Source organism: Sarcophilus harrisii, chromosome 2, assembly GCF_902635505.1.
Source record: "Sarcophilus harrisii chromosome 2, mSarHar1.11, whole genome shotgun sequence".
Lineage (NCBI taxonomy): Eukaryota > Metazoa > Chordata > Mammalia > Dasyuromorphia > Dasyuridae > Sarcophilus > Sarcophilus harrisii.
In genome coordinates, this window is record NC_045427.1 from 502,279,637 (window position 1) to 502,293,920 (window position 14,284).

The 14,284-nt window shown below is 32.4% G+C and overlaps 1 protein-coding gene across 1 annotated transcript in view; it reads right to left on the reverse strand.

Annotated features, from left to right (window-relative positions):
- The window catches only part of TRPM7 (transient receptor potential cation channel subfamily M member 7), a 128,359-nt gene that overhangs the window by 11,565 nt on the left and 102,510 nt on the right, over nucleotides 1-14,284 (reverse strand). The window contains exons 25-31 of the mRNA XM_023499915.2: nucleotides 13,282-13,414; nucleotides 10,504-11,240; nucleotides 9,140-9,219; nucleotides 8,623-8,682; nucleotides 5,010-5,106; nucleotides 4,455-4,525; nucleotides 3,466-3,500 (exon numbers count right to left, since the gene is read on the reverse strand). Coding sequence (XP_023355683.2) covers nucleotides 3,466-3,500; nucleotides 4,455-4,525; nucleotides 5,010-5,106; nucleotides 8,623-8,682; nucleotides 9,140-9,219; nucleotides 10,504-11,240; nucleotides 13,282-13,414 — 1,213 coding nt within the window. The remainder of the gene's footprint in view (nucleotides 1-3,465; nucleotides 3,501-4,454; nucleotides 4,526-5,009; nucleotides 5,107-8,622; nucleotides 8,683-9,139; nucleotides 9,220-10,503; nucleotides 11,241-13,281; nucleotides 13,415-14,284) is intronic.

Genomic DNA, 14,284 nt, shown 5'->3' on the forward strand with positions numbered 1-14,284 from the left:
CCTCTAATGAATTTTTTTATTTTTAATCAACTCTATAAAGCATCCTTTGATAGTTTGACTGAATAGCATTACATCTTTATATTAACTTTAGTATATTGTAATTTTCATTATATTGGCACACCTAAGGTATAGCTGTAGCTGTTTAGATTGTTCTTTATTTAAGGAGTATCCTGTAATTGAATCAATGCAAGTATTTTCTGCATTTTGGTGGGATGACTCTCAAATATTTATGTATTTTGTAGTGCTTTTTCTCTTTCTCTTGGATTTTGCAATTATACAAAAATATTGTTGACAAAAGCATATGAATAACAAGTTCTCAAGAGAACAATTGTAAATTTTTAACAAAACCAGGAAAAACTGTTCCAAATTACTAATACAAAGAGGAATGCAAAACAAAACAACACTGAGGTTGCTAAGTGGCACAGTGGATAAACTGTTAGACCTGAGAGGTAGAAGGAATCAAATTTGTTCTGCTTCAGAAACTTATTATGTGACATTGGGCAAATGGCATAACTGTCTCTTAGTCTCAGATTCCTTATCTATAAAATGGAGACAATAATACCTACTTCCCAGGTGACTGTGAGGATGAAACAAGATAATATTCAATGTACTTTGCAAACCACAAGACATTATATAGATGCTAAGCTATAATTCACCTTACCTAGCAAATTGGTAAATACAGAAAAATAATAGTAATTTGTATGTGGGTGTGGGGGGGTGGAGGATAGGAGGAGGTGTATTTTTAAGATAAGTATACTAGACTAGTGTGTTGTGAATGAAACTTGAATTGGCAGCATTCTTAAAAACAACTTGGAATTTAGCATATAAAATGGCTAAAATATCCTTACCCATGGAAAGGTATATACTACAAGGAGATCACTGAAAAATGGCCCACATATACCAACATATCTATATCTATCTGTATATGTAGATGGATGTATAGTACCACTTTTTGTGGTAGTAAATAATTGGAATCAAAGTAGATAACCAACGATTCAGGAAAGGATGAACAAACTGCAATTTTATTATGTGGTAAGAAGTAATAAATATCAACTGGATATAAAAATCTATCTTACACTTCAGGATAGTAGGAATGGAAGGAGATAAGGGAATGGATGGGGAGAATGTGAGAAAAGAGAGGGTACATTGAAGAAGGGGTTAGTTAATCAGAAGCAAAACACTTTTGAGGAGGGGCAGGGTGAAAGGAGAGAGAGAACAGAATAAATGGGGGAAATACAGTTAGCAAGAGTAATTGTGAAAAAAAAAAGAAGCATGTTTTTCTGATAAATGCTTCATTTCTCTAACACATATAGAACTGAGTCAAATTTATAAAAATAAGAGCCATTTCTCAATTGATAAATGATCAAAAGATAAATTTTTAGATGAAGCAATCATAGTTATCTATTGTTGTATAAAAATACAACTTGATATAGATTAGAAAAATGCAAATTAAAACAATCCTGAAATACTACCACATGTTTAATTGGCTAATAATAATGATGATAATGCTGCAAGGGGATATGGGGAAAATGAGACATTAATGCAATGTTGCTGAAGTTATGAACTCTTTCAACCATTCTATAGAGCCATTTGGAACAATGGCCAAAGGGCTATAAAACCATGCACATCCCATGACCCAGCAATAACTACTATTAGTCTGTATTCTAAAAGACATTAAAAAAAAAAAAAAAAAAAAAAAAAAAAAAAAAAAAAAAAAAAAAAGGAAAAGGAACTACATATACTAAAAATATTTATAGCAGCTCTTTTCTGGGGGCAAAGAATTTGGAAATTGAGGGGATATCCATCAACTGGGGAATGGCTGGATGAATTGTATTACATAATTATGATGGATACGATTGTGCTATAAGAAATGAGAAGCAGCTAAATCACTACTGTTTAGAAAAATGCAAATTAAGATAATTTTGAGGTACCACTTTACATCTTTCTAATTGGTTTAGATGACAGGAAAAACTATTTGGGGGGGATGTGGGAAAACTGGGACACTAATGCATTGTTGGAGTTGTGAGTTCATTCACCCATTCCAAAGAACAATTTGGAACAATGGCTAAAGGGCTATCAAAACCTACACATTCTTTTATCTAGGGATGTCACTCCTGGGCCTCTATCCCAAAGAGATCACAAAAGAGGGAAAAGAACCAAATATATGTGTAAAAATGTTTGTTAGCAGCCCTTTTTATAGTGTCAAGGAACCAGAAACTGAGTGGATGTCCATCAACTAGGGAATGATTGAGTAAATTATGATACGAGTGTAATGGAATATTATTGTTCTATTGGTAATAATGAAGAGTCTGATTTCAGAAAAGCCTGGAAAGACTTACATAAATTTCTGCTGAGTGAAATGAGTAGAATCAGAAAAACAGTTTAGAGAAAGATTATGTGACGATAAACTCTGATTGAATTAGCTCTTCTCAGCAATGCAATGATTCAAGACAACTGTAATAATCTATTAATAATAATGATATCTGCATTCAGAGAAAGAACCATGCAGACTAAAGACAAATGGAAGCATACTATATATATATGTATGTATGTATGTATTTTTTTTTTTTTTTTGGTTTGCTTTTGTTTCTCCTCTTGGTTTTCTCTTTTGTTGGGATTTTTTTTTCACATGACTAATATGGAAATACACTTAAAATAATTGTACATATATAACCTATATCAGACAGCTTGCTTTCCAAAAAAGTAATGCTGAAAACTATCTTTACATGCATTTGGAAAAATAAAATACTATTGAAGAAAAAAAAATTCATGAACAGAATGCATTCAGAAAAACCTGGAAAGATCTCCATGAGTTGATGCAAAGGGAAATGTAACAGCAATACTGTAAGATGACTAGCTGTGAATGACAACTATTCTCAGCAATACAATGATCCAAGACAACTCTCAAGGACTTAAGAGTAAAAAAAACTTTATATATAGCAGGAAAACATCCAATTACAAACTATAAACCAGATGTCCTAGTTAACTGAAAAAAAAAACAACCCATCAATCTCAGAGTCAGATATTACTCTTCTTTATTCCTTTTATCATTAGATAAAAAAAATTGTTTTTATTTTTTTTCCTATAAAATAATCTTTCCAATTTGTTTTTTCCTCTATGTACCCACAATTGCCATCTTAGTTTAGGCTTTAATCACCTAATATTTGGTATTACTTCTAGTATCTCTGTACCAAAATCTATATACAATTATTAGTAGTAAACTAAAGGTATGAATTGTTAATGAAAAACTTCATTATAAAAAGAACAGAAGCAAAAAATAAGTAAAATTTCTCGATTATCTGTGCCAAGAGAGGAATAAGGGGAAAAAGAGGAAAGAGATTTATCTTTCATATAAATGTCCCATGGATAAACAAACAAGGGTTAAATGACATGCTATATATAGATATATGAAAAGAATCTCTAACAGCCTGAAACTTAATTTTCTTATTCAGAAAGCCTACTTACATTTGAGTATTTGCTGTTCTATCTTGTAACCAATCCTTTAATCAAAAGATAAAAAAAAGTTATTTTTAATAATCTCAAAGCAAAATAAATCTCAGAACCACTTTTTATTTCAAACGTAATACTTTAAAAATCATAATTTAAAAATTATCATTTCATTAAATTATCAACAACAAATATAGTTATAGCAAGGCACTCATGGCAATCAGTGAATTTTCCAGGCAACAAAATTGCCTTTTAAAAAGATTTATTATTTTAACCATTCTGTATTAAGATAGTTAAAAAGTATATTAAATATTTCTCTGTCTTCTTAAAGATTATATTGATCAGAAGTTTTTCTTTACTACTCATCACTGTTAAATGAGTGATGACCTAAGGGCTTCTTTGAGAGCATTAGCTGATGAAGCTTTAATGTCTGAACTGTTTTTAGTTGAACAATTATAGGTAGCTAAGAAAACTATTTTGTTTAGCATACTCTTTGGTTCTGAGGTAAGGCTAGGATTGCCAGCATGTGAGGCTAGGATTGCCAGCATGTGATTAAGTGTTATGATTTTGTCTTACGTCTACATAGCTTGAACTATGTATCTCCACATTATAGTTGTATAAAAAGAAATCTGTCTTCAATTCCAATATAAAAGCAAACTGTATTATAAAAAGTAACAATTTATAATTCCAAAATTAGGTTTATTAACAATTGGATTCTTAGTCATAAAATCAACTTGGTTTGCCGATAGTTCCTACTAAGTAGGGAGCATTCGAAGAAATATAAATACTTTGGACTAGATTGATTTTTTTTTTTTTTTAAAGATTTGCTGTCAGAAATTCTGCCTATACTTCTTGCCTTCAATTTATTTTAATATTTACAAAGTCTCTTGCTTAAAATTTCAACACTATCTAAAAAAAATTATCACAAAATACCATCATTTTTCATTCATATAGTTATTCTCTGATACACTGTGTAAAATTTATAATTGTTAAATAAAATTACAAACCGAAAGTAAGGCCGCTTTGGAATCCACATTATGGGTGTCTTCTGCAGATGCTCTTCTATTGCTATTTTGTACTTAAAAAGAAAAAAAATGTTTTGAAGTTAAAAATCTCAATTATTTGGAATGCTGAGTAACCAAACATTTGACTTCGTTTCTAAGCATAATATTTTTTTTTAAATTTTAAATTTTTAAATTTTTCTGAATCTTTTCTTGCTCGTGAGTCTCAAAGCTTATCAGGAGAAAAATAAGTTATGAACTAATCTAGTACAAATTCATGCTAATCTAACTTAGGTCTTTTGGCTCTTTCAATCTTTATAGTAACCACCTGTTTTGTCTTCATTTTTGTGGCCATTTTAAAACTCTTCAAATGGTTCAGTTCACTGTCCTTTTGCTTCTTTTCAGAGAGTTTTACCTCATTCCTTGCCATAAGGAAATTAAACATAAGCACACTCAACTGCTTTTCTCAGAATCAAGTCTTAGTATCTAATATTTCTTCTTTTGCCTTTATATTGGAGGAAAAAGTATGCTTTTGATTCTAAGAATAAAACACTTACTTACCTTGGTCTGAGTGAAGGGAGATGGGTATTTTGTGACATTCAGTTAATCCAGCATAAGAACTCACATGTTTCAAAGAGTTGTCAGGAGGAAGATCACTCTGCAGAAAACATTGCAGTAATCTTTAAGAAGCTTGTTTATAATATGTTTTTAATCTTATAAGAATTGCCCTATTTGGTCACAATCATGGCTCTCTCAGCTAGGCATTCCATTTAGTATAGAGATAAAAAGGATATATCAAACAACATGATGAGACAGATGTCAACATCAGAGGTCAGGAATTCTTTCCTTAGTACCTCATTATGATCCTGTTGGCCCTAAGTTTATCACATATATGGAAATGTTCTATTTGTTGAGGTATGTCAAGTTCCTAAAAAGATTAAAAAAAAAAATTAAACCAAACCATGAGTAATATTTTCATATTAAGTGAAAGGAAAAAAAACAAACACCTTGTAACAATAAAGCTCATCTGTAAAAACAACAAAAAACAAAAACAAACAATAAACACCCCCCACCAAAAAACCCATTTTTTTTAGCTTCAGTGTAAATGCCACTTCTATGAAGTCTACTTTAACTATTCCACTTGAATGTGATGTGATCTCTCCTTTCTCTAAATTTCTCAAGTGTCTTTATAGTACTAGTGGTATTTTTACTAGTTATTGGTTACCTGTAACATCATGTTAGACACTAAATTTTATATCCTATTAAATAGTAAAGTCTTGACCATGAACAATGTTCCATGCAGGACCTTAGACAAGCCACTAACTCTTAAAATGCTCCAACTTCTCTCACCTATCAAAATATAGACTAGATAATCAGATCCTATCTAATGTAAAAAATGCACAAAACAGACAATATGTTTAATGAAATGAAAACAAATGAAATTACAAACTGTTAAGTCCTTCACTAAATTCTGAAAAGAGGCTTTGTTTTACCTTTGTCAATACAATAGCAATCCATATATATGATAAATGTTCATAGAGTTTTAAGTAGAAAAAAACTTTATTTAACCCTCACCCTCTTACATTTGCTCCTTTGTAACAGAGTAAAAAATTGGCCATCAAATAAGTGGGTAGGGATATCTAGTAAAAGGGTATTGGTTATTAGTACTGCATTTATAGATAAGATCCTACAATCAAAAAGCTGACAGGAAACATGGGAAAATTAAATTCTTAAGAAATAATTATGATTAAATAACAGAATGACCTGAGACTGGAAATATTAGTGGTAATTAGGGCCAACAAAAGCATTTAAAACTATTCTGGGAATAAAATATACTGAGAAGAGAAGTACTTAAATGGGAGAAAATTTTTGTATCACACTATTCTGGAAGTTTAAAGAAGGTGGGGTAATGACAAGTGTGAAAGTAAAATCAAAATTTCTTTTGATTCCTCTTTCTATACTAAGGAAGAATAATATTTAGAGAAGAAGCAACAGAAGTAAATAGTTGACAGTTGAAATCCAAATAAGTGAAATTGTTATCTTGATTTTTTTTTTTTTAAGGTAGAATCTCCAACCATTATGTACAGTAAAATTCTAGAACTGGACTGGCTTCTGGCTTATTGGAAGCAACATATAATCGCTAAGAGTCAACAGGGATTGATCAAAAAGGAAAGAGGGAAAAGAATAAGCAATGACTGTGAGCCTATTGTATGCCAGGCATTGTGTTCAGTGCATTACAAATATTTCATTTGAACCTCATAACAACCCTGAAAGGTAAGGCTATTTCATTACCATCACCATTTTAGAGTTTAGGAAACTGAAGTTAAGTGATTTGTTCAGTCACATAGTTATAAGTATCTGAGGCAAAATTTGAACTCGGATCTTATAGATTCCAGGCCCAGCATTCTATCCAGAATTCTATAAAATTTATCATATAATTCTTAGACACAAGATGGAGAATAATGGATTAGCTGACAGTACAATTAAGTGGATTCACTTAGATGAATGATTGCACTCAAAAAGCAGTTAGGTTTATGTTCATTTGGAGGGAGAGTTCTATTAAAAGTGATCTGGAAGCTGTCCTTGCTACTATATAATTCAATACCCCCATCTTGCCAAACCTCCATGCCCCAAGTTCCTTAAAAGAAAGCATAGAATGAATGCTTATATAAAGAGTTTAATCAATTAAAACTATAGTCTACATTATAAAATGGCCCAAAGATAGACATAAAGTACAACACTTAGTTAAAAAAAAAAATTCAACTGTAAAAGTACAGGATGGGGGAAGATGAAATATATGGCTCGTGAATGGATTATAAACTTATTACAAGACGTGACTGTGAAGCAACCAAAAAGGTTAAGGTTATCATAAACTATATATCAAAAGAATTAATAGAACTTGGATATGCTCTCTCCTGGGTAAGACTAATGGAAAATATTGTTTTTAGTTCTGAGTGCTGCATTTTACAATATGTGCTGAAAAAGTAAAATTCATTCAGAACAGAGTCATCAGAAAAGTATTTTCTTTCTTTTTTTTTTTGCAGTCTACCTCCTTCTTAGTTCTTTCCTCACCAGGAGATATATATCTTCTTTCCTACTTTCAGTACTCTTTTGTTGTCTCCCAATGGAAAAAAGAAAAGTTGGAAGAGAGTACTCTTGCCATCGACATAATTCTAAATTTTCCTAAAAGATATGATAGGTCCACAAGACTTGTCAACATCTATTTTTTTCCCCCAAGTTACACATAAATGTACATTCCTCCTTATAACATGTTAGCTCCTACAAACATTCAAAGTACCAAAGGTATCATAGGATACCTCAATATCTTGTATGTGCACACACATATATACTTTATTCAACATGTCTAAATCTTAATTCATTATCTACTTTCTCTGCTGAAGCCCTCTCCTATTCCTAACTTTCCCTCTGCTGTTTCGGGCACCATCAACCTCCTAGTCACCAAGGCTCCTAACTAAAATGTCATCATTAACTCTCCATGGATCCTGCCACTTTCACTTTTGTAACATTCCCTACACAAAAGATGCTTTTCCCCCACTGATCCTGATACTATCCTGGGACAAACCAAGACCACTTCCCCACTCCAGTCCATCCTCCATTCAAAGTGATCTTCCTTAAGCACAAGTTTGATTATATCAACCCCTTTCCCCCAAATCGATAAAATCCAGTGGCTATCTATTGTTTCCATGTTTAAAAACAAAATCTGTCTTTTAAAGACTACTCCTACCTTTCCATTATTATTAAGCTTCATTCACCCCAACATGTTCTTTTATCCAGTTATATTGGTTTCCTTAGTGTTGCTTGAACAAAGCCCTATTTCCTGACCAATCATTTTCACTGGTTGTATCCCATGCCTGGAATTATCTCCCTCTTAACATTTTCTGGATTCCTTAAAGTTCTAGGTAAAAAATTTCATCTACTAGGAGCCTTTTCTGATTCCTCTTAATATTAGGGGCTTCTTTATGTTGATTATCTCCAACTTATCCTATCCTATTTATATACTCACTAGTAAATATGTTGTCTCCCCCCTCCTTATACTGTGAACTCTTTGAAAGCAACAACTGCTTTCTGCCTTTGTCCCCAGTACTTAGCACGGTTATGGTACATGATAAGCACTTAATAAATGTTTTTTGACTGAACTTGTAAAAGCTTTTACCTGATATTTAGGGATCTCTACATCCTCTGGGATGGTCTTCTTTATATCTTTCTGTTGTTCCTGTTTGAAGTAAGCAAACAGTAAACTTTTTTATACTTTAATATTTGATAATCAATTGTATACATGTTATTTTAATTCAAAATTTTGTTTGAATTATATTTCTTTACTTATTTAGACAAATCCATTTCTACAAGTCACTAACAAAACTACATAACTAAAAACCAATTTCTTACTGATAGACTTGTTTATGCAAGTAGTTGACTGCAGTGACAAAAGCAAGACTTGAAGATGGTAATCAGTAAAGGTGACCAATCCATTTTTCTCAGCTCCCAAGTACATTTATTGACATATAGGGTCAGTAGTTTCAGACAGTTAGAATAATTCATTATCAAGTGAGAAATCTCAGCTGAGACTACAACTCATTTTCATAAAATACAATATTTTAAATTTTACTTTGAATTAAATCCTTTAAATAGTGAAAGCGAACTGTACAATGTATTGTATAAATTTTACCTACCAGAATATTTACAGCTAATATTTCTTTCATCTTGTATGATGCCTCTTTAAATCTCTGTAACTCCATGCTGTCTCTGTGACCTTTAGTAAAAATCAAATAGAAAACATTTTAGTATTTTTTTTGCATATTTGTAAATGCTGTCCTGAGGACACAGGCTTTATAATTATTTTTAAATATTGAGAAATCATTCTTTATCCAGTCACTCCTCTAGTCTCTTGGATAACCAAGGAAAAATATTTGGTCTATGAGCTACAATTTCTGGCAGATTTTTCTCTGTGCAAAGATAATAGATGTTTACTGCCTCTATCCCATGGTATTTGAAGTGGTTCTTTAAACTACCCGAGATATATATGTACTGTGACATTTAGAAGAAACCAACCATTGCAGCTGAGGGCCTGGCACTGAAACTAGGCAGTTTAGGAAGAGAAACCTATCATAACTGCTCAATTCAATTTAGTATTTTGCCAGTACCTAAATGGCAATCATATCAAAACAGGAAGAGTTTTTACTGGTTTTATCTTGTCCATAAAAATGTTTACTTTGTTTATATCAATCCATTCTAAAGCTACTGCTTTAGGACTATTAATTTGATCAATATGGATTTTCCCCCATCTACTCCCCATCGCTTGAGAGAAGGTCTTGGAGATTTGGCTAAAACATTTATGATTCTGTGCAACCAAACTGGACCTATATTCCAAACTTTTTAATTTAGTAGGACTTGTCAGATTTTGTGAGTTGTTGGCAGGACATCTCCCTCCCTCCATATCTCTGAAACTTAATAGGATAACAGCTGTTCTTAATTGTCATAGAAAATGAATTAAGTTGAATTGAACAGAACATAAATTTAGTTGTATCTATTAATTTTTGTTCCATATTTTCAATATTAGTACTACAAAGTGGCTGAATAGATAAGCATCTAGCCAGGGTAAATATAAAAAAATTTAAGAGCTGTTAAAGTCATAACTGGTCAACAATGAAACAGAAAATTCCAATAAATGTGCAAAAATTGTGAAAAGAACCATATTGAGAATGGGAAGAAAGGAAGGATAGGGATAAGGATAATTTTTAAAAATAAAAGGAAAAATCATCCATGCATATGTTTTGTAAATAAAAAGCTTTAATTAAAATTAAAAAAATTAAAAGAAAAACAATAAAACATAGTAAAATAAACATAAAACATGAGGAAGTTTGGAAAGAAAAATAGGACAGTATTGAAACATGTTAAACTGGATATATACGTGAGAAACTCATTTCACATATAATAAATGCTCTGTACATGAAAATGTACTTATTATTTGATATTTGCTAATTTTTTTTTTTTAGAACATGATACCAATATATAAAAAAAAAATCATACAACTTACCTACAAATGCTCCAAATTCTATAGCATCTCCTTCTGCAGCTTTAGAGCTAGTATGCTCTTTATCCAGAATTACATTTCCCACCTGACTGGTGCAACTTGGCTGAGATGGAGTACTAACAAAAAATTTGTTTGGTGGGGATGAAGGATGTGGTGTGCTATTAGATGAACTACCTAATTTCTGGTTTTTATTAATGATTTTTGAAGTCTCTGCACCATGTACTCTGTGTCGAAGTTCTGGAGGAAAAATAGCACTTGGAAATAAGGCACCGCCAGAGGAACCTGCCTCTGGAAAGTTGAATCCTTCCCTCCTAGATATTAATTCTTCCCTTCGAGGTATTAGAGCTAAGTCCTGACCAGTTATCTTACATTGAGCATCTCTTTCATCTCGTATAAAAATGTTACAAAGAAAAGGATTATTATTTTCAAGACCTCCTTGAGGAAGAGAAGAACTGATAGTGTTTCCAACACATTGTTTTTTCCATAAAGAAGATCTTACAGGTCCATCATCAATTAGATTTTGAGCTAAATGTTTAGAAATGCTCAATTCACGTGTAATTTCATTGTGAACTTTACTAGCTTCAGAAGCTTTCTGAGCAGTGAGTGTTTTCAATGTATCTACTGTAAGTGCAGAGAGATCCTGTAAATGACCAATCTGAGAATCTAAAGAGTGTAATGAACGCTTGATGTAGTTTACTCGATCTCCAACTTCTTTGATCTGAATATACATCTGTTCAACTCTGGAAGGACAGAAAAACAATTTCAAACATAAAAAAGAATCAAGATTTTATAAATTGCTTCCAATATCCATAAATTATAAAGGCCAATGTAACCAAGTCAAAAGATATCTAAACAATGCCTACTGGGAGAAAATATGGTACCAGACTATGTACACTACATATGCTTCACACAATATATACCATATATGGTTAGACAACATAAAAATATAGGACTCGGGATGTCAGGCACTGTGGTAGGTGCTAGGAATAAAGAAAAGGCAAAAAATGGTTCTTATCCTCAAGGAACTCACATTTTAATGGGGAAAATAATATGCAAATAACAAGTACAGGCTCAGTCTAGAGTAGAAAAAATGCATCCTCCTTTAGCCTTGTTGCATGGATTCAATGATGTTCCTGGAAAGACTATTTTTGGATAAGAATTCAGGAAGAACTCAATTTAACTCTGTTGCACTTGGAAGTGACCAAGATCACAGCTGTGTCTGAATTCTTAGGGAAGGGTGAGCCTTCTAAGCAGGAATGATGGTTAGTAAGGAGGCCTGGGAGAATGTAGTTGGTGTACAAAGCCACACTGGACAACACACCTCGATGTAATATAAAGTACAACAAGAGGAGTAATAATAGATAATAATACTAGAAATAATTACTAGAATAGTACTAGAAATACTAGAAAGATTAGATATTCCAACAAAAGGGTTTATTTTTAGACTGCGAGGGTGGGATAGGGGCCCTGGAGTTTACTGGACAGAGGGGCAGTATGACCAGATCTGCTCTTTAGGAGTCACTTTGGCAGCTAAGCTAAGAGGTAAAGCAGCAGGTTATTGCAACTGCCCCGGCCTGAGGTGAGGAGATCTACCCTGGGTGGCAGCTAAGGCAATGGAGAGAAGGGAAACTGTAAGGTGGAAATGACAGGGCTTAGTGACAAATTATCCATCAAGAAGACAGAGTTCTTAAAGCATAAGTCTGACCTGTTACCCAGTTACTTAATTAGGTCTGGTGGTTCCCTTTTAGCTTCAAGATTAAAAAACAAAACAAAACAAAAACAAAATCTATACCTGGTCTATTCCTCCTTTTCTAGACTTCTTGTATAACAGGATGCTATTATGTCTACTATATAACTGTCTCTAGTTTCCATGCCTTTATAGTAGCTGAATGCTACCTGAAATGCTCTCCCCTCCTAATGCTGGCCATGTAGAAACCCAGGCTTCCATCAAGAACTGACTTTCAAATATTAGTTTCTACAAGAAGCCTTTCATGACCCTCAAAGATGAGAAAATCATCCTCATTAAATTTATCATCCACCTATTCTTTATGTACCTATATATTTACATATTTTCTCTTCCTTAGAATGTAAAGCTCTTGAGATCAAAAATTATTGTTGCTTTCCTTGGACTCTCAGTGTTTAGCGCATAGTCCTGGATTGTAAGCATTTAACAAATGCCTATTAGCGGGTACTAATCCTATCAAAATGGCATGAAAGAAATTTTAACAATACATCACCTTTCCCATTCCAGAAATAAGTGCAAACAATTTTTTGACTATGACTGCAAACACTTAGCATGTATTAATATTGGTAGAGGGCAAATATTATATACTTTTCAATTGATTACAGAGGAAGTGGAAAGAAAGAAAAATGGCACTCTATAGCAAGTTTTCAATTTCCCCCCCAAAAGGTAATTAAATAAAATAGATTTGGGTTTTGATTTGTTTTTTTGTAATTTCACTAGGAATACCTAGTAAGTAATTTCTCTATCAATACACATGAGTAACAAACAGTTCTACAACCTATTTAGATCCTTTAGGGGACACTGAGAAATTAAGTGACGTGCTCAGGATCTTACAGCCAGTAAATAAGAGATAAGAATATAGATTTTCCTGACTCCAAAATGAGTTCTTTACCCACTTTACCACAATGCCATCAACCATAAAACTTAACAAAAACATAGGATGCAAAGAACCATGTTCTCAATATATATAGATATGTGATATATAAAACTGGTATGATTTTAAAAAATAACTAATTTTAACATAAGTGCCTCTTAACCTTTCAAAAGTGACACGAATTCTCTCTTCACTTCCAGAATGGAATTTGTCATCCTTTTCATTAAAATACATTTCAACACACTGTTCTTCAAAATCATGAAGTTTCTTTTGATCTTCTTCTGTTAAGAAAAGCTCTAAAAATAGCAAAACAAAGAATAAATGAAAAGCTATAGAATATGCCTCTAAGTAATTATCAAACAAACAAGTGGTTGGCTGGTTAAGAAGAATAGAGTACTCACTGATCCATTAAGACTACAAAGTTTCAAAAATTCACTAGCCTTCTCTGGAAAGCTTTTAGACTACATGGATGTGAGATGAGATTTAGTATAGCTTAAATCCTCATTTAAATTAAATTAAATTTCACATACATGAAGTACAAAACTTGGGAGTCTATTTTATAATTATAAATTTGATACATTTATGTATTTACATGTATTTTAAATATTTTGAGCTTGACTATAACTGCGTTATATATTTGAAGCTTGATTTGTACAACTGTCCTTTAAATTCCCCATTTATATTGTATAACGCAAGGTCTTATATTTTACCTCTGAAGACACTTGGTTAACTACTGCTAAAGCCTTACCTGAATGCAGCTGAACTACGGGAACAGGAAGGAGAGGGATAGGGCTATTGCTCTAAGAGAGTAATATATTATTTTTGTCTAAATAGCTAAGGTATTCAAATGAAAGAAATTATACTATCATTAAAATATGTGAAATGGATCCTTAGAATTTGGCTCTGTAGAATACCAGAAGGTAGAACTTCATTTACACTAGGGCAGGGGGTAACTGTGCCCTGAGCATTTCTACTTTTCCATTTTCTTTTCTTGTGTTCAGGCACCAGATAATTGGAATATTGTCACCCTTTGGGTTTCCCCATGTACCTGAAATCTATGTGACACCCCATTCCAAAATATGAACACAAAAAGATTCCATAGGGAATCTCTGATGACTGTTATTTGTATTTGCCAGAATCTGATTTCTTAAAATATCTTGAGAAAA